The 23,386-nt window shown below is 40.6% G+C and overlaps 1 protein-coding gene across 2 annotated transcripts in view; it reads right to left on the minus strand.

The window, feature by feature from the left end:
* TOM1L1 (target of myb1 like 1 membrane trafficking protein) overlaps positions 1-23,386 on the minus strand; it is a 75,230-nt gene that overhangs the window by 48,037 nt on the left and 3,807 nt on the right. For both annotated transcript variants that reach the window (XM_025859404.2, XM_073883699.1), the window contains 5 exons: positions 21,992-22,070; positions 8,198-8,347; positions 7,454-7,579; positions 5,915-6,019; positions 4,611-4,727 (listed from right to left, as the gene is read on the minus strand). In XM_025859404.2, the coding sequence (XP_025715189.1) occupies positions 4,611-4,727; positions 5,915-6,019; positions 7,454-7,579; positions 8,198-8,347; positions 21,992-22,070 (577 nt within the window). The remainder of the gene's footprint in view (positions 1-4,610; positions 4,728-5,914; positions 6,020-7,453; positions 7,580-8,197; positions 8,348-21,991; positions 22,071-23,386) is intronic.

Here is a 23,386-nt window from a genome sequence, read left to right on the forward strand (position 1 = left end):
GCCCCTAACCTGTGGGGTCTGTGCTAACTCTGGGTAGTTAGCGTCAGAACTGTTTAAGGTGAGGGGGTACAAAACCTCTCACACCTGGTGTCAGAAGTGTCATGAGAAGAGAAATAGTTTTCTTTTATGAGCTAATTGAGAGTATAAGAAAAAAATTCCAATTCTTGACAAAAGAACGTAAGAATAGCACTCTTCACGAGATCTCTCTGTGTTACTAACGAGAAACATAAAAAGAAAAATAAAGTTACACATTCAATAGGTTCCATAAAACCAAGCTGATCAGGTGCCAGAACCCATTCAGCTTCAATGGGCCATGAGTGGTATTCTAATGTTGATTTACACCCCAAGTCTCTTTATTATTCAAGCCAACACACAGCCCTAAACACTGGCATCGAAACAGCGTATTAGCATTATCCTTGCAAAATGCAACCAAACATCTGCACCCAAAGACTGACAAAAAAACATTTCTGTGCTCTCCAGAATGGCACACAGTATAAAGCTGGATGCACATATTTAAATGGGATGTTCCAGCGTACATTTTTAATGAGGGATTGTGTGCCACAGATGGATGAAGAGAGGAGAAAAGTCATAAATCATGTCACTTTAGAAGCTCTGGAAGGCCTGTGAAGGCCATATGGCACGAGAAATATTGCTGTGGCCATTTCTGAAAAATACTACCTGTCCCATAGTCTTACTTTGATATTAATTTTTAAATTTTAGGTTAACACACTCGTTACACATCATGAGTCACAAAATTTATTATCTGTAAAAACCTTCAAGTGTGGATTTTTAAAAAAGAATTACTACATAGGAACTATATTTAATGATTAATTTTCTTTTTAATCTCCTAATAGGATATATTAATATCACCTTTGTTAGGTATCCTCTTAGCTCTTCATTTTATACATATAGAAACGAAGTCCAATGATCCTAAATGATCTGTCCAAGGCCAAGAACCCCAAGAATCCTTAGCAAAATGATGGGAGGTTCCTACATAAAATATTCTAAAAATAATAAACTTACAGCCCCGGATCCAAAATATTGATTTGTTTCTCAAGGCTGATATTCCTTAGGGTGTTAACATGCTCAGCAAATGGGGATTCTCTGGTCAAATTGGTTTGTAAATGTTGGGTTAAATAAAGACTCTTAGGCACCTATACTATACTAAGAAGCTTATGAAGCTCCAAGGGGAAAAATATAGTAGGTAGTTTTGCAAACTTATTTGACCACAGAAGTAATTTCCCACACATAGAATGTAGTATAAGTGGTAAATGATGTCTTCAACTGTTTCCTAGAATTTTGTCTTGCTTCTTTAGAACTTATCTCAATGTCACCACATGCATCTTTTAAAAATTTTATCTGGTTATATTGTCCTTCAACTTCTATCCCTTTAGGGTTCCCTTCTGCCATCAGAGTGAAAGCCCACTCTGGCATGGTATAGAAGGTCCTCAATAACCTGTACAGACCAGATCTTACCACTCCTCACCTGGGGCTTTATGTTCTCAAGCTGTGGTTTTAAATCCTCTTCTTATTCCTGGGTACCTGAGATGTACCACAAACTCAAATCCAGTAATAGTGGGTGGGGGGTGGTGCAGAGTTCCTGAGGAGGTGTATGACTCTCTAGTGATCTCTGGAAGTAGGTCTGCATAGATATAGCCTAAGAAATGACTTTTAAAAAAATTTTTTAAAGATTTATTTATTTATTTGAGAGAGAAAGAGCACATGTGCACGCAAGCATGAGCAGGGGAAGGGGCAGATTGAGAAGCAGACTCTCTGATGAGCAGGGACGTAACGTGAGACTCAATCCCAGGACCCTGGGATCGTGACTCAAGGTGAAGGCAGACGCTTAACTGACTGAGCCACCCAGGTGCCCAAAGTGACCTTTTTTTAAAAAAATATCTTATTTGTGAGAGAAACAGAGAAACAGGGCACAAGCAGGGGGAGGAGGAGAGAGAGAAGCAGACTCCCCACTCAGCAAAGAGGCCAATGAGGGGCTCGATCCCAGGACCCTGGGATCATGACCTGAGCCAAAGGCAGACGCTTAACTGACTGAGCCACTCAGGCACCGGAGAACTTTTTTTTTTTAACAGCCTTTTAAAAATTTAAAAACCATTCTGAGTTCATAGGTGGCACAAAAACAGACAAAATCCTTGCCCCCACCGCTGATCCCACTGGCCAGAGTTTGCTAACTCCTGGATGAGGGGAAAGCATAATCCAGAACATCTAAGACTGCCCACAAGGGGTACTGCTGGAAGGAAAATGAAGGATGTTCATTCCCAGAGACTATGAAGGCTAGAACAAGATGGCACAAGGGGCAGCTACGAGACAGCTGAGGGATGGCAGTGGAACAACCAGGCAGCACAAGCAGGCCCACGCCTCTCTCCCCATTTGAGACCAGAGAGCTGAGACAGGAGTATCACTTGCCAGGTGGGAGCAATGCAGGTGCGGGCAGAGACATGGGGTATTATATCCAGTTACTGGTAGTATGCAGAAAAAGTAGGAAGCATAGAATTCAGAAGACCAGCTATCAACATATCCCACCCGGCATTATTCCCTGCCAATCCCACACACTCTAAAAACGGTACCAACCACATGCCGCTGCGATTATGTCCGTCCCCTGGCACAGCTGGGCTGGGTCACAGAGAATGCAGGCTGCTGCCAGGGAATTGCACACAAAAATGAGCTCACTATCCACAATCCAGCAGATACCTGAGGAATGTAACTGAAAGAAGTGATGAAGAGTTTCCACTCAAGGAAAGAGAAGCCATAGAGCAAATGGAAAAAGCAGCCAAAAAATAATTACTATCCTTAGAAAGACAGAAGGGGAAAGCACATCCATGAAAAAAAAGTTACAAAAATCCAAACTGATTAAGAAAACAATTTTTTTAAAGATTTATTTGAGAGAGAGAGAGAAAGAGGGGGAGTAGGGAGAGAGGGAAAGAATCTGAAGCCAGCTTCCCACAGAGTGCCGAGCCCCTTGCAGGGCTGGATCTCACGACCCCAAGACTATGACCTGAGCCGAAATCAAGAGTTAGACATTTAACCGACTGATCCACCCCGGCGCCCTGAGAAAAGTTTGTGAGATAAAATGTTCATTAGAAGAGCTGAAGAGACTGAGGTGCAAGTTTCAGAGAAATACATGGAATGGAGGAACTTGCCTAGAACTACAAAAGAAGGAAGAAATGAAAAGTATAAGAAAAAAAAGTTGAGAGATAAGAAAAATACAACTGGAAGTTTCATCATCTAAGAAAAGTTGCATATGAAGAGACCACATGGTAGAAAAGAAATACTTGAAGAGCTAAGAATTTCCTAGAACTAAAATACCCAGATAGCGATAGGGCAAAAAGGCCTATCAAGTACTAAGCAGGATAAAGGAAACATACACATGCACATACATGCACATATATCCCTAGACATATAGTAAAAGTGCAGAAATATTAAGATAAACAGAACTCATAAATGCAACAAGAAAAAAAAAACACTAAGACCCAAGAATCAGAATAACCTCATACTTCTCATCAGCACCACTGGGTACAAGAGAACAATGAAGCAGTATTTTGGAAGGACTGAAGAATTTTGCACTGAGGATTCTGTATCTAGCCAAACTATCAGCACTTGTTATGGCAGAAAAAAGACAATTTTGGACATGCAAACACCTGAAGTTTACCACTAGTAGTGATTCAATGACATAGCAGGAATATTCAAATAGTAATGTTGAAAGAGGAAATTTTTTACAATTTACTATTTCTCAAATAAGCAACGATCAAGAAAACTGTTATCTCCTAACGGTCTAAGAAGTTAAAGGAAAGATAACAGCAACATAAGCAGCCAGGAGTGGGAGTCAGAGAAACATAACAATAGGATTAGGTTCTGTAACTTGTTCAGGAAGAAAAAGACTCAGACTGATTTCCCCCCCTCTAAGTTAGCATGTTAAAGTGTATTGAGATTGAGAACTATTAGAGGGAAATGTATATGGATGTACAGACAGAGGGAAATGTCTGGGAGGGCCATGGTTTCAGTAATAATGAACCACTCGTGCTTTTCCTCACATGCTCCCATAGGTCCAAATGCACTGTTCATGTCTTCCTCCAGAGCATGAGTACTGCCTTCATCTAACCCTCTCCAAAAACCTTCACCATTCTCCTTGCCCCCACCGCTGATCCCAATGTATGATAAACAAATTTCTATGACAGCACCTACAACACTTATTTAAACTGGTTGTTGACAAAACAATCTTGTTCACTAGACACAAGTTCCTTGGGGACTCCTTGCTTCTATATTCTTTACCACCATTGTTGTTACTCAGTATGTTTGTTGACTGGATGGGTATAAAGGCAACTTGTACATATTTAAAACAGTTAGTGACTAACAGAGATTGTATATGACCAAGGCTCTAAATGATTTAATGTAGTTAAATCATTTATTGTGAGAGAGTAAGAACCATGTCTAAATAATGATTACGTCTGTGTTAAAGTCATCTCTCCATCTCCTTGTTAAGTTTAGATATCAGCGAAGATGAACTAGATAATATTAAAGTTATTCTTAGAGCCTTGAGATAGAAGACACCTTAAAAGACTGTGTGACTGACGGCTCCTGAAATCATACTACACCTGCAGAAGCTCTACGTCTTCACGGTTTTCAGATCCAGGAATATTCTCCATCAATATGGCAGACATCACTCTCACATTCATTTTCACCATATCCAATTCACTGTGCAATTTTGCAATCTGTGGACAGCAACACAATCACAAGTGTGACACGAAGAATGCTTACCTTGTTTTCTGCTACCAAGGAGATACTTGCTAGTAAAGGCTTTTGTGAAATTTAATGTTTTCAAATTTATATAAATATCTATTGTTTTATAAATGTACAATCTGTTACCTTCTAAAAGGACTTGAGATCTCATGTAATAAATTTCTAGAATTATGCTAGAAATGTGCTCTAAGAAAGTTAAAAGTGAAGGGAAAAAAGATTAGAACCAATACAGAGAAGGGAGAAGGTGACTATAGTGGGAACCTGGACAAAATGGCAAATGTTAGTGGCAAAACCAATGGAAAAAAAAAATGAGCATTTTCTAGTTCCCATGGTGTTAGAAAATGAAAAAAAAAATCAAGAGAAAAACACTTTTTTTCTTCTTGCACTGAATTCTAAGAGGAATCAATCACATGGATTTTTATAGAATACTGAATAATAATACAAAGTCTTAAATAACAGTTCCTTCAGCAGAACATAAATAAGCGTCAATAATAACTGATTAGCTGGACCTCTGATAAATAGATATAAACAAAAAAAGTAAATGTAAGTCAGTTGGTACAATTATTATTAGTAATAAGGCTACCACTTACTGAGCTCCCTGAAACGAGATATGGACAGTCCTATCAGGAGTAACAGGAATCAGCTGGTTGATACAAGATCCATTCCACCGCCCAGCCTCCACAATGACAAAGCCACTAACCAAGCACAGTGGATAAGAACTTGGGCTTTAGAATCAGACAGAATCCATAGGATTCCTTCTACTTAGAACTGAACCATGATCAGTCACATATTATCACTAAGCTTCAGTCTTCTCCTCTATAAAGTGAAAGTAATAATGTGCCTCCACCTCCTAATGTTAAGAAGGATAAACAAACTGTAGGGGCGCCTGGGTGGCTCAGTTGGTTAAGCATCCAACTGTTGGTTTCGTTCAAGGTCATGATCTCAGGGTTGTGAGACTGAGACCCATGTCAGGCTCTGTGCTCAGCATGGAGTCTGCTTGGGATTCTCCCTCTCCCTCTGCCCCTCCCCCTGCATGCATGCTCACTCATGCTCTCTCTCAAATAAATCACTAAGTAAAAAGAAGAAGAATAAATAAACTATATGAAGTGCTGATAAGTTAGAAAGAGTCATCAATAAATATAGTTGTCACTGTTGTTACCTGTTCTGGGACCAGTATAAGAGTAGAGTTCTTGGGAACAATTACAGAAGGAAGAGCTGGTGCGGTAGGAACAGAGGTTGGTGGATTCGAGGAGATCTGAGTGGCCTATCAATGTGAAATATGGAAATATTACTACTGGAATAACACAGCCACCCCAAGCCCAGTTTCTCCATTTAGATGGCTCAATCACTTCTCTCAACCAAAGGTCCTGGGTAGAAGGTGTTGGCCCAGAGTCAATCATCAAGTGTGCTATCTGCCCAGCATTTTTTAAGAGTGCTAACAGTGTGCCCGTAATATAGTAAGTATTCAATAAAAGGTGGCTTTTATGATTAGTAACTAAATTACAATTTAATAAAGGGCTCTTAGTTTATACCAAGGATCTGCAAGATAAACTGCCACGTGAGATTATTGCTGCCCTCTCTTAGGTTTTTAAAAAGAAATGCTAAGTCAATTCATATCAAGTCTTTTTAGGCCACAACTGGCAAGATACCTCCTTCTCCCCTAAGGAATGCCTCTCAAAGTCAATTCCTCATTGCCAACTTTGAGCAGAGAACCCGAAGCACAGGGCTCAGGCCAGTGTTTTGACATTAAGGTCCAGAGAAATCACCTAGAAATCTTATAAAAATGAGGAGTTTAATTTAGTAGATTCCAGCGGAATATGACTAACAAGCTTCCATATTATATATACCCCAAACCACATATTGAGTAACAAGGTCCTACACCACCACTATATTATGCCTTGAAAGAAAGACTAAAAGGGGCATGGTGAACAGACTCATGGCAGGTACGAGGTTGGGGCAGGTGGCTAGTGGCCAGGGAACAGACTGTACAAGTAGAAGGGTTAGCTTTCTGGACAAAGCCTCCACAAAGATGAGACTTCTGGTATACACCTGAACTGCTTTTCCATCAAGCCAGGACTCACCAATCTACAGAAGGGAAGAATGACTGTTTTCACACTTAATGGAAATTACAGAGTTAAGAGCTGAACTGTAATTAGTACTCAAAGTATTACAAGTTCAAAACCTTATTTGCAAAAGTTATCATTAATACAAGACTCCCCGTGGTAGAGACCCTTGCCTGTCTAGCATAAGTTCTTTCTTTTGAAAATTGCCCCCTCCTCTGCTCTATCCAAATGATTTCCAGATGGAGCCACCATCTTCTTACATGACCTCAGTTAATTTGTTCCGAAGTAGGAAACCAACCCAGATTGGTCCCTTTTCCAAGGTTTTTGAGCTTGGAATCTGAAAAAGCTAAAGCTCTAACATGAAAATTTAAGACCTATGTTATCTACTATGTGGGAAAAGCTAGTCTGCAATGAGAGACAAGTCACATTTGAGTGGTTGGTTCTCTGTTGTTTCAAAGATCCAGTGAACACCAACCTTCTTGTGGCTTGGTTATTCTAGGAGATATTACAATGGCCTTCTCATAAATTCATCTTTTTGCTTAGATTTGGACAGAGGCGGGTTGTCCCTTTCAAAGAGAGAAGACTCAATGGAATATACTATCTAATTCTGTATGAGCTCAAGAAAGTCGTCCTACCTCTTGTCTTGCTGTTTCAGCCTCTGCATCTGAGGGAGGAAATTGAACACCTTTCTTGAGAAGGTCAAGGTACACTTCTTTCACTTCGCTGACATCCACACCTCCTGGGAAACCTTGCGACCAAGTCTGAATTCAAGAGATTGGTCCAGAGTTAAAACAGCAGCAAAATCAAAACACAATTTTTAAGCTGGTGACAGAAAATGAGAGGTTGACAATTATGTATCTTACTCAGAAAGGGAAAGCTGGTTTTGAATGCCACAGACAAAAATGTACGTTTTCAGAGACTAGAAAAACAATATATTTTTAATAATCAAATTCCCATGACTCAGCATTTTAAAGAAAGCCTGGAATAGGTACTAATTGTTTTTTTTGCTGTACTGAATCCAGAATTAATAGATTCTAAAATAGCATCAGTAGTTCTTTTGCCAAATAACTTTGAAAGCAGTCCGCTGGGTACTCTAGAACATAGTTTGTGTGTCTGCCAAATAAATGTACACATTACTCTTTTTCTTACCTGACATGAATAAGATAGAAACTGAAAGAAAGTAGGGAGATAACTACAAATTTTTCAGAAAAAGGGCACCATGCCATACCAAGAAATTATTATGACTCGGAGAATGAAAGAGTAAAATGCTCTCTGGCTTGATTCTAGGTCTGTAAGGATCACTAAGCCTATTGGGAGGTACATAATTAGAGCTCCCATCTTAGAGGTCTACCATCCTATAAAGCATACAATAGACTTACCTTGATGAGACTCAAGATTCTATTCTGAATGTCTAATGGCAAGGTGTATCTGGGGTTCAGCAGCTTAACCAGACTATCTTTAATGAATTCCTTCTTCACAATCAGAGATTGGAAACTTGGACCACAGTTCTGCATGCACATGTCAATAAGCTAAATTAGACAGAAAAAATAAAATCTAATTATATCTCTGGCAAAAACCACCTCCTAAATGTAAGGTAAAAATTGCTAAGTAATGATTTCCACTGGCATTCCAACTAAACAGGATTTAGTGTCTACTAAAATCGATGGCAAAGCATTAGGTTCTGGGAATGTGAGGAAGGATGTAAGGCATGAAAGAATGGTCTGGATGATAAATTCCACAATCATCCTCGTCACAAACCTTTACGGACAGATAATTCACTAAGTGGTAATTTAGGGCCAGGCTGTCTTAAGACTTTTGGTGAAAGCTGGTCCTAAGTTGGCCTTTAAATAATAGCTAAGTACAAAGGAGTATAGAGTTATATTCCAGGCAGGAAAGCGGTATTTAAAGGAATGACTGAATGAATGAATGACAAAATATTTAAGTTATTAGGAGGAAAATGAGTACAGTGGTTTGTAGGGGCATCTCATGTAGGCAGACTGAGACACTGGGAAGGTGGTGTGGATAAAGCGTGGAGGGGCATCATGCAGACTGTACAGAAATGGATGGCAGTGACTGGGAAGAGTTTGGCCACTGCACTAAGCAGCCAGGGAAGGTTTTTTTTTTTTAATTTTTTATTGTTATGTTAATCACCATACATTACATCATTAGTTTTTGATGTAGTGTTCCATGATTCATTGTTTGTGCATAACACCCAGTGCTCCACGCAGAACGTGCCCTATTTAATACCCATCAGTAGGCAAACCCACCCCCCCACCCCCTCCCCTCTAGAAACCCCAGTTTGTTTTTCAGAATCCATCGTCTCTCATGGTTCGTCTCCCCCTCCGACTTACTCCCCTTCATTCTTCCCCTCCTGCTATCTTTTCTTTTTTTAACATATACTGCATTATTTGTTTCAGAAGTACAGATCTGTGACTCAACAGTCTTGCACAATTCACAGCACTCACCATAGCACATACCCTCCCCAATGTCTAACACCCAGCCACCCCATCCTTCCCACCCCCCACCATTCCAGCAACCCTCAGTTTGTTTCCTGAGGTTAAGAATTCCAAGGTCATATGATACACGTCTTTCTCTGACTGACTTATTTCACTCAGCGTAACACCCTCCAGTTCCATTCACGTCGTTGCAAATGGCAAGATCTCATTCCTTTTGATGGCTGCATAATAGTCCATTGTGTATATATACCACATCCTCTTTATCCATTCATCTGTTGATGGACATCTTGGCTCTTTCCACAGTTTGGCTATTGTGGACATTGCTGCTATAAACATTGGGGTGCACGTACCCCTTCAGACCCCTACATTTGTATCTTTGGGGTAAATACCCAGTAGTGCAATTGCTGGATCGTATGGTAGCTCTATTTTCAACTGTTTGAGGAACCTCCATACTGTTTTCCAGAGTGGTTGCATCAGCTTGCATTCCCACCAACAGTGTAGGAGGGTTCCCCTTTCTCCACATCCCCGCCAACATCTGTCGTTTCCTGACTTGTTAACTCTAGCCATTCTGACTGGTGTGAGGTGGTATCTCATTGAGGTTTTGATTTGGATTTCCCTGATGCCAAGCGATGTTGAGCACGTTTTCATATGTCTGTTGGCCATTTGGATGTCTTCTTTGGAAAAATGTCTGTTCATGTCTTCTGCCCATTTCTTGATTGGATTATTTGTTCTTTGGGTGTTGAGTTTGATAAGTTCTTTATAGATTTTGGATACTAGCCCTTTATCTGATATGTCATTTGCAAATATTTTCTCCCATTCTGTCGGTTGTCTTTTGGTTTTGTGGACTGTTTCTTTTGCTGTGCAAAAGCTTTGTCTTCTGCCCATTTCTTGATTGGATTATTTGTTCTTTGGGTGTTGAGTTTGAGAAGTTCTTTATAGATTTTGGATACTAGCCCTTTATCTGATATGTCATTTGCAAATATTTTCTCCCATTCTGTCGGTTGTCTTTTGGTTTTGTGGACTGTTTCTTTTGCTGTGCAAAAGCTTTTTATCTTGATGAAATCCCAATAGTTCATTTTTGCCCTGGCTTCCCTTGCCTTTGGTGATGTTTCTAGGAAGAAGTTGCTGTGGCTGAGGTTGAAGAGGTTGCTACCTGTGTTCTCCTTTAGGATTTTGATGGATTCCTGTCTCACGTTTAGGTCTTTCAACCATTTGGAGTCTATTTTTGTGTGTGGTGTAAGGAAACGGTCCAGTTTCATTCTTCTGCATGTGGCTGTCCAATTTTCCCAACACCATTTGTTGAAGAGACTGTCTTTATTCCAATGGACATCTTTCCTGCTTTGTCAAAGATGAGTTGACCATAGAGTTGAGGGTCCATTTCTGGGCTCTCAATTCTGTTCCATTGATCTATGTGTCTGTTTTTCTGCCACTACCATACTGTCTTGATGATGACAGCTTTGTAATAGAGCTGGAAGTCTGGAATTGTGATGCTGCCAGCTTTGCTTTTCTTTTTCAGTATTCCTCTGGCTATTCGGGGTCTCTTCTGGTTCCATACAAATTTTCGGATTATTTGTTCCATTTCTTTGAAAAAAGTGGATGGTATTTTGATGGGGATTGCATTGAATGTGTAGATTGCTTTAGGTAGCATTTACATCTTCACAATGTTTGTTTCCAATCCATGAGCATGGAATGTTTTTCCATTTCTTTGTGTCTTCCTCAATTTCTTTCATGAGTATTTTATAGTTTTCTGAGTACAGATCCTTTGCCTCTTTGGTTAGATTTATTCCTAGGTATCTTATGGTTTTCGGTGCCATTGTAAATGGGATAGACTCCTTGATTTGTCTCTCTTCTGTCCTGTTGTTGGTGTATAGGAATGCCACTGATTTCTGTGCATTGATTTTATAGCCTGATACTTGACTGAATTCCTGTATGAGTTCTAGCAGTTTTGGGGTGGAGTCTTTTGGGTTTTCCACATACAGTATCATATCATCTGCAAAGAGTGAGAGTTTGACTTCCCCTTTGCCGATTTGGATGCCTTTGATTTCTTTTTGTTGTCTGATTGCTGTGGCTAGGACTTCTAATACTATGTTGAACAGCAGTGGTGAGAGTGGACATCCCTGCCGCGTTCCTGACCTTAGGGGAAAAGATCTCAGCTTTTCCCCGTTGAGAATGATATTCGCTGTATGTTGGTCATAGATGGCTTTAATGATATTGAGGTATGTACCCTCTATCCCTACACTCTGAAGAGTTTTGATCAAGAAAGGATGCTGGACTTTGTCAAATGCTTTTTCTGCATCTATTGAGAGGATCCTATGATTCTTGTTCTTTCTTTTGTTAATGTATTGTATCATGTTGATTGATAGACGGATGTTGAGCCAACCTTGCAGCCCATGGATAAATCCCACTTGATCATGGTGAATAATCCTTTTAATGTACTGTTGGATCCTATTGGCTAGTATTTTGGTGAGAATTTTTGCATCCATGTTCATCAAGAATATTGGTCTGTAATTCTCCTTTTTGATGGGGTCTTTGTCTGGTTTTGGAATCAAGGTAATGGTGGCCTCCTAAAATGAGTTTGGAAGTTTTCCTTCCATTTCTATTTTTTGGAACAGTTTCAGGAGAATAGGTATTAATTCTTCTTTAAATGTCTGATAGAATTCCCCTGGGAAGCCATCTGGCCCTGAGCTTTTGTTTGTTGGAGAGTTTTGATGACTGCTTTAATTTCCTTAGTGGTTATAAGGTCTGTTCAGGTTTTCTATTTCTTCCTGGTTCAATTATGGTAGCTGATACATTTCTAGGAATGCATCCATTTCTTCCAGGTTATCTAATTTGCTGGCATGGAGTTGCTCATAATATGTTCTTATAATTGTTCGTATTTCTATGGTGTTGGTTTTGATATCTCCTCTTTCATTCATGATTTTGTTGATTTGGGTCATTTCTCTTTTCTTTGTGATAAGTCTGGCCAGGAGTTTATCAATCTTGTTAATTCTTTCAAAGAACCAGCTCCTAGTTTCGTTGATCTGTTCTACTGTTCTTTGGTTTCTATTTCATTGATTTCTGCTCTGATCTTTATAATTTCTCTTCTCCTTCTGGATTTAGGCTTTATTTGCTGTTCTTTCTCTAGCTCCTTTAGGTGTAGGGTTAGATTGTGTATTTGAGACGTTTCTTGAGAAAGGCTTGTATTGCTATATCCTTTCCTCTCAGGACTGCCTTTGCTGTATCCCAAAGATTTTGAACAGTTGTGTTTTCATTTTCATTGGTTTCCATGAATTTTTTTAATTCTTTAATTCCCTGGTTGACCCAATCATTCTTTAGTAGGATGCTCTTTGGCTCCATGTATTTGAGTTCTTTCCGACTTTCCTCTTGTGATTGAGTTCTAGTGTCAAAGCATTGTGGGCTGAAAATATGCAGGGAATAATCCCAATCTTTTGGTAGCAGTTGAGACCTGAGTTGTGACCTAGGATGTGATCAATTCTGGAGAATGTTCCATGGGCACTAGAGAAGAATGTGTATTCCGTTGCTTTGGGATGGAATGTTCTGAATATGTCTGTGAAGCCCATTTGGTCCAGTGTGTCATTTAAAGTCTTTATTTCCTTGTTGATCTTTTGCTTAGATGATCTGTCCATTTCAGTCATGGGGGTGTTAAAGTCCCCCACTATTACTGTATTGTTGTCAATGTGTTTCTTTGCTTTTGTTATTAATTGCCTTATAAAATTGGCTGCTCCTCTGTTAGGGGCATAGATATTTATAATTGTTAGATCTTCTTGTTGGATAGACTCTTTAAGTAAGATATAGTGTCCTTCTTCATCTCTTATTACAGTCTTTGTTTTAAAATCTAATTTGTCTGATATAAGAATTGCCACCCCAGCTTTCTCTTGGTGTCCATTAGCATGGTAAATGGTTTTCCACTCCCTCACTTTCAATGTGGGGGTGTCTCTGGGTCTAAAATGAGTCTCTTGCAGACAGCATATTGATGGGTCTTGTTTTTTAATCCAATGTGATAGCCTGTGTCTTGTGATTGGGGCATTGAGCCCATTTACATTCAGGGTATCTATTGAAAGATATGAATATACTGCCACTGTATTGCCTTTAAGGTGACTGTTACTGTGTATTGTCTGTGTTCCTTTCTGATCTATGCTGCTTTTAGGTTGTCTCTTTGCTTAGAGGACCCCTTTCAATATTTCTTGGAGGGCTGGTTTTGTGTTTGCAAATTCCTTTAGTTTTTGTTTGTCCTGGAAGCTTTTTACCTCTCCTATTGTCAATGACAGCCTAGCTGGATGTAGTATTCTTGGCTGCATATTTTTCTCGTTTAGTACTCTGAACATATCATGCCAGTCCTTTCTGGCCTCCCAGGTCTCTGTGGATAGGTCTGTTGCCAATCTAATGTTTCTACCATTGTAGGTTACATATCTCTTCTCCCTAGCTGCTTTCCGGATTTTCTCTGAGACTCGTAAATTTTACTATTATATGTCGGGGTGTTGACCTATTTTTATTGATTTTGAGAGGGGTTCTCTGTGCCTCCTGGATATTGATGCCTGTTTCCTTCCTCACATTAGGGAAGTTCTCTGCTCTAATTTGCTCCAATATACCTTCTGCCCCTCTCTCTTTCTTCTTCTTCTGGGATCCCAATTATTCTTATGTTGTTTCGTCCTGTCGTATCACTCATCTCTCGAATTCTGCCCTGTGATCCTGTAGTTGTTTCTCCCTCTTTTTCTCAGCCTCTTTAACTTCCACGCTTTTTTCCAGCCCAGCTAGTATCTTTAAAGTCATGATTCTGAACTCTAGGTCCAACATCGTACTAATGTTCATACTGAGTAGGTCCCTGGCAGAAGGTACTACCTCTTGTTCTTTTTGGTGAGGTGATTTTTTTCGTCTTGTCATTTTGTCCAGAGGAGAATAGATGAATGAGAGAACAAAATGTTAACAGGTTAACAACGTCCCCAGCAAATATACTCTAAACAAATCAGAAAGTCCTGAAACCAGGGGAAAAGAAAGGGAAAGAAAGAATAAAGAGAAAAAAAAAATAGAAAATGAAAAAGAAAAAGATAAAAACGAAAACAGAACATGATCAAATATGATCAGGCTAGTGCATAGATCAGTGCCACACACTAGATTTTGGGTATATTTTGGTCTGTTAGAAGAAAGTGCCTCCTAAAATTTTAAAGGAAGAAAAACTTATATATGTACAAAATAAGGGTTGATACAATAAAGGGATGGAAGATGATTGTAAGGAAGAAAATTATAAAAGGTTTTATAAACGGAATTGATAAGAAGTTGTTTGAAAGAAGAAAGAAGATTTAAAAAAAAAAAAGAAAAAAAAAAGGGAGAGACTGTGATCAGGCAGGAGACTAGAGCAAAGCCATACACTAGTGATTTAGGGTATATTTTGATCTGTTAGAAGAAACTATCTCAAAATTTTAAAGAACTTATATATATATGCCAAAAATAAGGGTAACTACTATGAAGGGATAAAATATGACTCTAAAAATGAAAAATAAAAAATGGTTTTTTAAAAAAAGGATTGATAAGATGTTGGTTGAAAAAGGGAAAAAGAATAATTCAAAAAAAACCCCCAAAAAACAGTTAAAAAATTAACTTTGAAAAACTAATGAAGCATGGTAAAAAAGCCATGAATTCTATGTGCAGTGTTCCCCTAGTGGGGCGTTCTCCTGTTCTCCTTGATTGGTAAACTTGGTCTTGGCTTGCTGGCTGTTCGTGCTGATCTTCTGAGGGAGGGGACTGTTGCCGTGGTTCCCAAATGTCTTTGCAGGAGGCAGAGTTGCCCCACCCTTGTTGGTCCGGGCTAAGCAAGCTGCTCGGGTTTGCTCTCAGGAGCTTTTGTTCCCTGCAAGCTCTTGATACAGTTTTGGAAGACCAGGGTGAAAATGGTGGCCTCCCACTCTCTGCCTGGTGGAGCTGAGAACACGGGGTCCCGCTCCTCAGTGCGCCCCCAGAGAAAAGCAGTCAATCACTCCCGTCTCCCCAGTCTCCGACTGCACTCCATGCTCACCTGGCCTGTGACCGAGCGTTTCTATCTCTGGCACCCGACCCTGTGTGGAGTCTCCAAACCCAGCAGATCCCTGTGGTGCGCTCCCGTGCTGCTCCTCCCCGGGGAGGAAGGGGAGTCTCCCCTTCCTCTGCTGCTTGTTGGGTCCCTGCTAGAGGCGCAGTGGCCCAACTGGGCCAGATCACCGTTTATTGGCAACCCCGAGCTGAGAGCCCGCACCTCGGCTCCGTCTCTGCAGCCAGCTTCCCCACTCCCGATACCTGGGAGCTCTGCTGCATTCAGGAACCCCTGGTCTTTCTGTGACCCCGAGGGTCCTGAGTCCACACTGTCCCGCGAGGTTTCCACCCCCCGCTTAGCCACTGGAGTGACGTCCCTCAGTGTAACTGACTTCTAACAGTTCCGATTTTGTGCTCCGCGGCTCTATCACTTGCCAGAAGCGGCCAACAGAGTCCCCCTCCCCCGCCGTCTATCCTCCCGAATATCGCCTCGGATTCACTTCTCCGCACGTCCTACCTTCCAGTAAGTGGTCGCTTCTCTGTTCAGAGAGTTGTTGCTACTCTGAGTTCGTAGGTGTTCAGAATGGTTTGATCCCTATTCAGCTTAATTCCTGAGACCAGACGAAATCCAGGTCTCCTACTCCTCTGTCATCTTGCTCCGCCCCCCCTCGAAGGGTTCTTGTTAGTTTGTCACCATCATACCTCTATTCTGAACTTGAGAGAAAGGTTAAGGACTGCAAAGTAATACTCTGGGAAGGTTTTCAAGCAGCACTTTACAAAGGGGACCTGGAAGGATGGAGAATACAGTAGGGACCTACTAGTCCTAGCCCCACTAGAACCAAGGCAGAAAGGCCTAAACCAGGGAGATATGGGTGCGAGGAAAAGAAAGGAATCACAAAGGCAGAACTTTACAACTGACATGTGGCAGAAAAGGATGGCTGAATGTGATGCCGCTGTTATTCTGCATGAGATTGATGGCACCTTGGATGGAAATCTGGAAGTGGATGGAGTTGCAGGCTTGGTTTGGGGTAAAAATAAGGAGATGAATTTAATTTTTAATTTTTAATTTTTATTTTTTGAGAGAGAGCGAGCATGCGAGCAGGGCAGGGCAGGAGCACAGGGAGAGGGAGAGAGAGAGAATCTTAAGCAGACTCCATGCTCAGCTCGGGGCTTGGTCTCACAACCCTGAGATTCAGACGCTTAACCAACTGAGCTACCTAGGCACCCCGATGAGTTGAATTTTAGACATTTTGAGTTTCACAGTAGTATGGACTCTGTGTCCCTCCCAAATTCATATGTTGATATTCCTACTCCCTAATGTTGAGGGTATTTGGAAGTGCGTCTTTTGAGAAGTAATTAGATCATGAGCATGTAGCCCTGAGGAATGAGATTAGTGCCCTTATAAAAAGGCACAAGAGATGATCTCTCCTGGCTGTGTGAGGATGCAATGACAAGATGGCCACCTATAAGCCAAAAAGTGGGCTCTCACCAGACACTGGATCTGCTGACACCTTGACCTTCACAGCTTCCAGAACTGTGAGAAGTAAATGTCTGTTGTTTACACCAGCCAGTAGGTGGTATTTTTGTAATAGCAGCCCAAGATAATGAAGGCAAAAAGAGATGGGACGTTCAAGTAGAGATGTTTAATGGAGCTATCCATGCACAGCTGCAGTTCAGGAGGGAGGCAGCCTAACATGAGAAACCAAGGCTGTGTGTGAGGCGCAGGGAAGAATGGCTAGAACACTGGGGTTCACCTATCACACCGGCCAGAAGAAACTCCATGAAAGCAACCAGAGAGCAACCAATGGAAACTGAAGCATAAAATATAGAGAACATAACATTGGGAAAGTCAAAAGAGGGCAATTTCTCCAAGGATCATGTGTCAAAACAGAAAAGGATGTGAATGGAGAAAAACTCGGCTAGGTTTGTCAGTTAGTGGGGTCATTAGTCCCCCTAGTGGGGTTGGGGGGCATTTTCAATTAAGCAACATGAGCAGAAGTAAGGCTAAGAAGAAAGGAACTGGCACTGAAGAACTGCATGCAGAAAGCAGATTTCTACAAGTGATCTAAAAACAAAGTTAAAACTCCATTTTCCGTGCTGCCACTTCTCAGATTAGAGAGGTCACAGAAACCCATAATGGAACCAGGAGAGGTATGATCATCTCTGCAGAAAAGCAGCCCTGAAAATGGACACTCCACCCTGCTCTGTACTGTGTCAGTAGAATGGCAATACAAAAAGAAGGTATGAGAGCTGTGGTTTTAAGGGTATGTGGCTAAGGCGGCAATCAGAAAATACAGAAACACATGCAGCTAGTTATCTGAAACACAGCAAATATTGATTTTTAAAGACTTATTTGAGAGCGCGCACGAGTTAGCGCACGTGGGGGGAAGGGGCAGAGAGAGAGGGAATCTCAAGCAGACTCCACTCTAAGTGCAGAGCCCAATGCGGGGTTCAATCTCAAGACCCTGAGATCACGACCTGAGCCAAAACCAAGAGAGGGACACTCAACTGACTGCACCACTAAAGCGCCCCTGAAACACAGAAAATATTTAAAGTGAAGGAAAATAAAAACAAAATCCAACCTATTGAGATAAGTTGTTTAGAGAAAGTTAAGTTGAAAAGCTGAATAATGAATGACTTTTGCTGGATGCATTATGATGAGTTATTAGGTGAAATACGGGGAGGAAAAGAACCCCTAGTTCAATGGGAATTTACAGAAATACTTCATCCAACCCATTAGGCAGTCTCATTAGGCAAGATAGCCTCCAAGTCTCACTTTCTCTAATAATGGTAAAACGAATGGGGAGTTTCTTGCTAAATATTTCACAAACCAGTTTTTATCTTTGGATCACTCAGATTTTATGGTAATGGGTAACATTCTCAGGAGGTTACATGCATAAAATCAGAGCGTCAACATGAAATGCTGAGAAAGTTAACATCTGGAGATCACAAATCATGGCCCTTTGTGTTTTCCCACTGGAATCTAGAATTTCAGGACGAATTACTCCTAGCTCACCTCTTTCATTATATCACTGGTACCTCTTTCACCCCAGAGTCCACTGAGTATTGTGGCAAATTGGAAAAATCAATATGTTGCTTTTACACATTTTGAAATCGGGCTTTGGTATGATTTAGGTATTCAGACTGTGTTCAGATAACCTACCTTTGGAAATAGGACAACCAAGACACCGTAATCTCAGGGGGGATAGAGAACCTAGAACCCAAGGGACCAAGAGAGATTAAAGAGAGTAAGACTTCAGGCCTCACTAATCTCTGTTTGTGCTGGACTCAGATGTTGCTTATCATTCCAAGCCTCAGTCTTCTCATCTGTAAAATGAGCCATAATATCTCCCTCTAGAGACTTCTTGTAAGGCCTAATGAACTATGTATATGAAGAGGTGGACTTGTAGCAGGACCTTAACAAATGGCAACTATTTTGATCATCTGTTTCCATGGACAATTTCCTATCAGGAGAAAATCTGTTGATTAGCTAATACATAAGTCTTCTTCTTAGAAAGACTGGAAAAGGAGCCACTTGGTAGTTTTATTTCTTGCAATAAATTTCTGAACCAAGCACAGTAAACCAGGCTTTGGGGCCATCCAGAGTTGAAGACCCCACCAAGGTATGGCCACGCTAGGGGATAAGCTCATTCTACAGTGAGCTCGTGGAGGAATGGACACATATTACACAAATTCTGAAGCCCCTACAGCTCACCACCTGGGTGGTGGTCCACAAAGGCCTATTAATTGATTTCCAGGAACCTGTTCAACAGCTTTCCATTTGACAATAATATCTTGCTGAGACTTATCACAATTGTCTCATTCAAAAGGTTAGCCTCTGGCTAAGAGTTATGAAGCTTGGTAAAAAATTGCTTTTTAAAAAAATGAAACTACTGGCTTCTTGACAAAACTTCTCCACCAACTGATGGTAGGACATCACAGTGTAGTCCAATCCCATCAAATACCTAATCAAGGCTAACAAGTCCATGGAGAAACCAAATGACACATAATTCAAAGAACATTTATAATTGACTTTGACAGGCTCTCATCACTTCAGAGTAATAAAATGGTAGTGTCATATATGGGTATGCATTTTTATTTATTTTTAGATTTTATTTATTATTTATTTGACAGAGAGAGACAAAGCGAGAGAGGGATCACAAGCAGGGCGAGAGGGAGAGGGAGAAGCAGGCTTCCTGCAGAGCAGGGAGCCCGATGTGGGGCTTGATCCTAGGACCCTGGGATCATGACCTGAGCTGAAGGCAGACGCTTAACGACTGAGCCACCCAGGTGTCCCTATGGGGATTCATTTTTAAAGAATTGTTTGGTAAATATTTAATTGCTTTCACAGACATTGGATGATTCTTTCTGTGACTAACTTCTCTCATAATTAAGTCTTGCTTAAGTTAATATTAAAGTTCATTCTGAAGCCATAAACACCTCTGCAATGCAGTGAGTAGTTAGAGGTGAGGTGACTGGGCAAATATGCAGGAGGCCATCAAGAGTCAAAGACCTATTTAAAGAAAACCCAAGAAGGGGCGCCTGGGTGGCTCAGATGGTTAAGCGTCTGCCTTCAGCTCAGGTCATGATCCCAGAGTCCTGGGATCGAGTCCCGTATCGGGCTCCCTGCTCCACGGGAGCCTGCTTCTCCCTCTGCCTCTCTCTCTCTGTCTGTCATGAATAAATAAATAAAATCTTTAAAAAAAAAAAAAAAAAAAAAGGAAACCCAAGAAGTAGGTACCTTAACGAACTCTGATCCTAACAATGAGGAGCTATTCTGATCCCCAACCCATGACTCTCCCCCCAGCTTATTTTGGCACAGGTTTTAGATTTGTTCATTCTCACATTCTGGCGTGGAAAACACAAGGTGGAAGATGTACAGTTATCTGAGGTGGGACAGGTAATGGGAACGGGCAGCTAGTACAGCTTAGCTACTATGGCTTGAGAGATCAGACTACCTGAAGGGAAGAAGAATGGGGACCCAAAGAGCAATGGAGGGCCAGAAGAGACAACAGTCTAGAATAACCCCGCTTCCTCAGGAAAGGGTCCCAGCTCAGTATCAGAAGAAGGAACCAGGATAGAGAAAGATAGGGAGATAGAGTAAGAAGCAAGCACAGAAATGCCAAGAAGGCTGGGTACCACAAGAAAAAGACACACCCAGTACACAGAATAAACAACAGAATAAACATAGGTGGTGTAAATTCATCTTCCGTCAATTCTCCAAACCTTCAGCAGCCTTGAGATAGCCTAGATCCCCTCCATTTTAGGGCACAGCTACATCGCTTTCTATCCCAATTCTACAGTACATTCCCTTGGCCCTGGAGTCTTCCTGGATACGAGGAGAGTGGGATGGGGGCTGAAGGGCAATCGGCTCAGTCCCTGATACACTGATGTACCGGGTTTTGCACCAGGTACTAAGGAGTTGAAGACACCAATGAAACACAGTAGTCATTCTTCAGAGCAGACTGATCCATTCTGAGAAGCAAAGTGGTATGGCGTAAGGGCCTGGGATTTAGAATCTGAGGACTGAGTTGAAATCTTGCCTATGCCTCTTAAATAATGGAGGAAAAGAAAACCCCACAACCTCACTGAGTCTTCATCTGTGAAACAGAGTTAAGAAAAGAACTACTCCACAGGGCTGTCAAGAGCATCCGTTAGGTACCAAAGGTTTTTCCCCCCATCAGCGACCCATAGTTCTGGTAGTTCTACTTTAGTGCTTACTCATCTCTCAAGTTCTTCCATTCTGGGACCTCCCCTGAGGTGCTGCTATGAGTAAAGGACAAGGGAGAGGGTTTTTTGTTTTTTTTTTTAAAAAGAGGTAAAGGAGGAAAAGGCCTCTAAAACTATGTCCACATCCTAAAGGGTTTCTTCAGCGATAGCGTCAAGACCATTTAATTCATTTCTTCTCCTTCTGTTAATCTCCAAGCAAGAGGTGAGTTTTCTTCCCCATGGAACTCACTGGAGTTGCATGTACCTCAGCCCCATAGTCCTCTGGATAAACACTCCCTGAGTCCCTCGGGGGAGGGTGATGCTGGTTGGTTAGGGCCCTAACCTGGTGGCCTGGGGCCTGGCTGAGGTAAACAAATGCATGCAGGAGAAATGAGAACGTCATATGGCTCACTCTCAGGCAGCAGGCAGGGCTGGCAAAACATACAGTAGTAAAAATGGCAACTCACCGAAATGACTGAAGAGGTCATATGGCCGAGGATGAGGGGAAAAATGGGAACGCATCCAATAAGTGCCCACACCCGAGTCACAGACAATAAGGTATACAGCACTGTTTAAATCAACAAAGAACGGTCTCCAAATTATACTACACAGGAGAGCTTGGTTGAAACTTAAGGAACTGCCAGCACCTCAGAATTCCACAGAGCTGTTCAAGTGAGGTAAAAAGCTAACAGGGAAGCCTTTTTCAAGATTTCAGTTCTCCTCATGGGTAACACATACACAGACTTCTTGACTCGTTCAGTATTTACAAGTTTTGAATTACCAGTTCCCATCTCCTGACCAGGAAAAGCTGGCTTTCCAGAACACACTCTTTCCACAAAATTAAATGCTATGACAATCAGCAAAACTCTCTCAATTCTGTAATTCTCAGTTTTAATTCATACTCGAAATAGATTTTTGCTAATATTTTTTTTTAACCGAAAACTAAAGATGTGTCTACATCTTAGGAAATCCTAGAGTCTTGATTATAACATAAAAAGTACTTACTGACAAGGTGAGTTGGATTTCTTTATGATTGTAGTTTTTGGAAATCCTTTTCTTCAAAGCTTTTACTGCATCTTTTGGCCTACAGCAATAAATACAGTGAAATCATCAATTTAGGCATTGCTGAAAATAAGTAGTCTCTGAAAAGCAATGTGCATTGTGGAAAGAGGAGTGGCTAAAGAGAAGACCAAGGCCCTGATTCTGCTTGAGCAGATTACTTAATTTCTCACACGTGTTTCCTCATACATCTAGGCAGACAATACTATCTACCCCCTTGAGAGAATCAAAAATTTACATAATAGTATTACCTAGAAAGCACTACATGCGAAATGCACTCATATCCCTATCCCTCTATCAATGCACAAAACTGGTTTATGGGAAATGTAATTCCCAAAACAATGAAGGTTACCATTTTTGGTTAAGACTATTTCCTGAGTACCCTCCAGGGTAGGTGATATAGGAGGAATTATGACGAATTAGATCAGCTTCTGATAGACTACCATTTTACATTATAAAAGAAAGACTTATGTAAAAGTAGAGGATCGAAATTTACTTTGAGGTGGTCAAGAGGTACAAACTTCCAGTTATAAGATCAATAACTCCTGGGGATGTAAGGTATAATATGATGACCATAGTTAACACTGCTGTATGGTATATTTGAAAGTTGCCAAGAGTAGACACTAAAAGCTCTCATCACAAGGAAAAAAAATTTTTTTGAAACTATATGGGGTGACAGATGTTAATTTACTGTGGTAATCATTTTATACTACATGTAGGTCAAATCATTATGCTATACACTTTAAACTTATACAGTGCTGTATGCTAATTGTATCTCAATAAAACTGAAAAAAGAATACAAATCCTTTTTACATATTACCTTCCAATTTTGTCTGTGTTTGCATGGGTAGAATTTTTATTATATGACAATTACACATGTTTACATAGAATTACAACTATTATAAATATATAATTATCTATATTTCTAAAAAAATCGCATATAGAATCTAGTATTAAACTTTTAGAAAGGTTTAAGAAAATTTTTTTGAGAGGGAAAATTTTACTTTGAGATTTCCTTTTTGTATTATCTATGAAAAAATTAGTATTATCCATAAAGAAAAGTTTCAGAGGAACCAAGATTATAGGGAAAATACCATAAACACCTTAAAGTACTAACCTTAATACACTCAATTAATATAGTCAACAATAAGTGTAATGTTTTCTTCTTCAACAATCAGCATAAACTAGACCAAATCTTTTTGCTTGGTCTAGTTACCGCTTGAATGTGCCCAGGATAATTAACACAATTGTATCCCTTATAACAACCTGTAATTCAGACTAAAGTCACAAATAGTTGGCCTTACTTATTTTCTTTTAAATATATCAAAAAAGGAAACATCA

The sequence above is a fragment of the Callorhinus ursinus genome, unplaced genomic scaffold (assembly GCF_003265705.2).
Source record: "Callorhinus ursinus isolate GAN/ISIS: 27379988/994484 unplaced genomic scaffold, GSC_fseal_2.0 scaffold52, whole genome shotgun sequence".
Classification (NCBI taxonomy): Eukaryota; Metazoa; Chordata; class Mammalia; order Carnivora; family Otariidae; genus Callorhinus; species Callorhinus ursinus.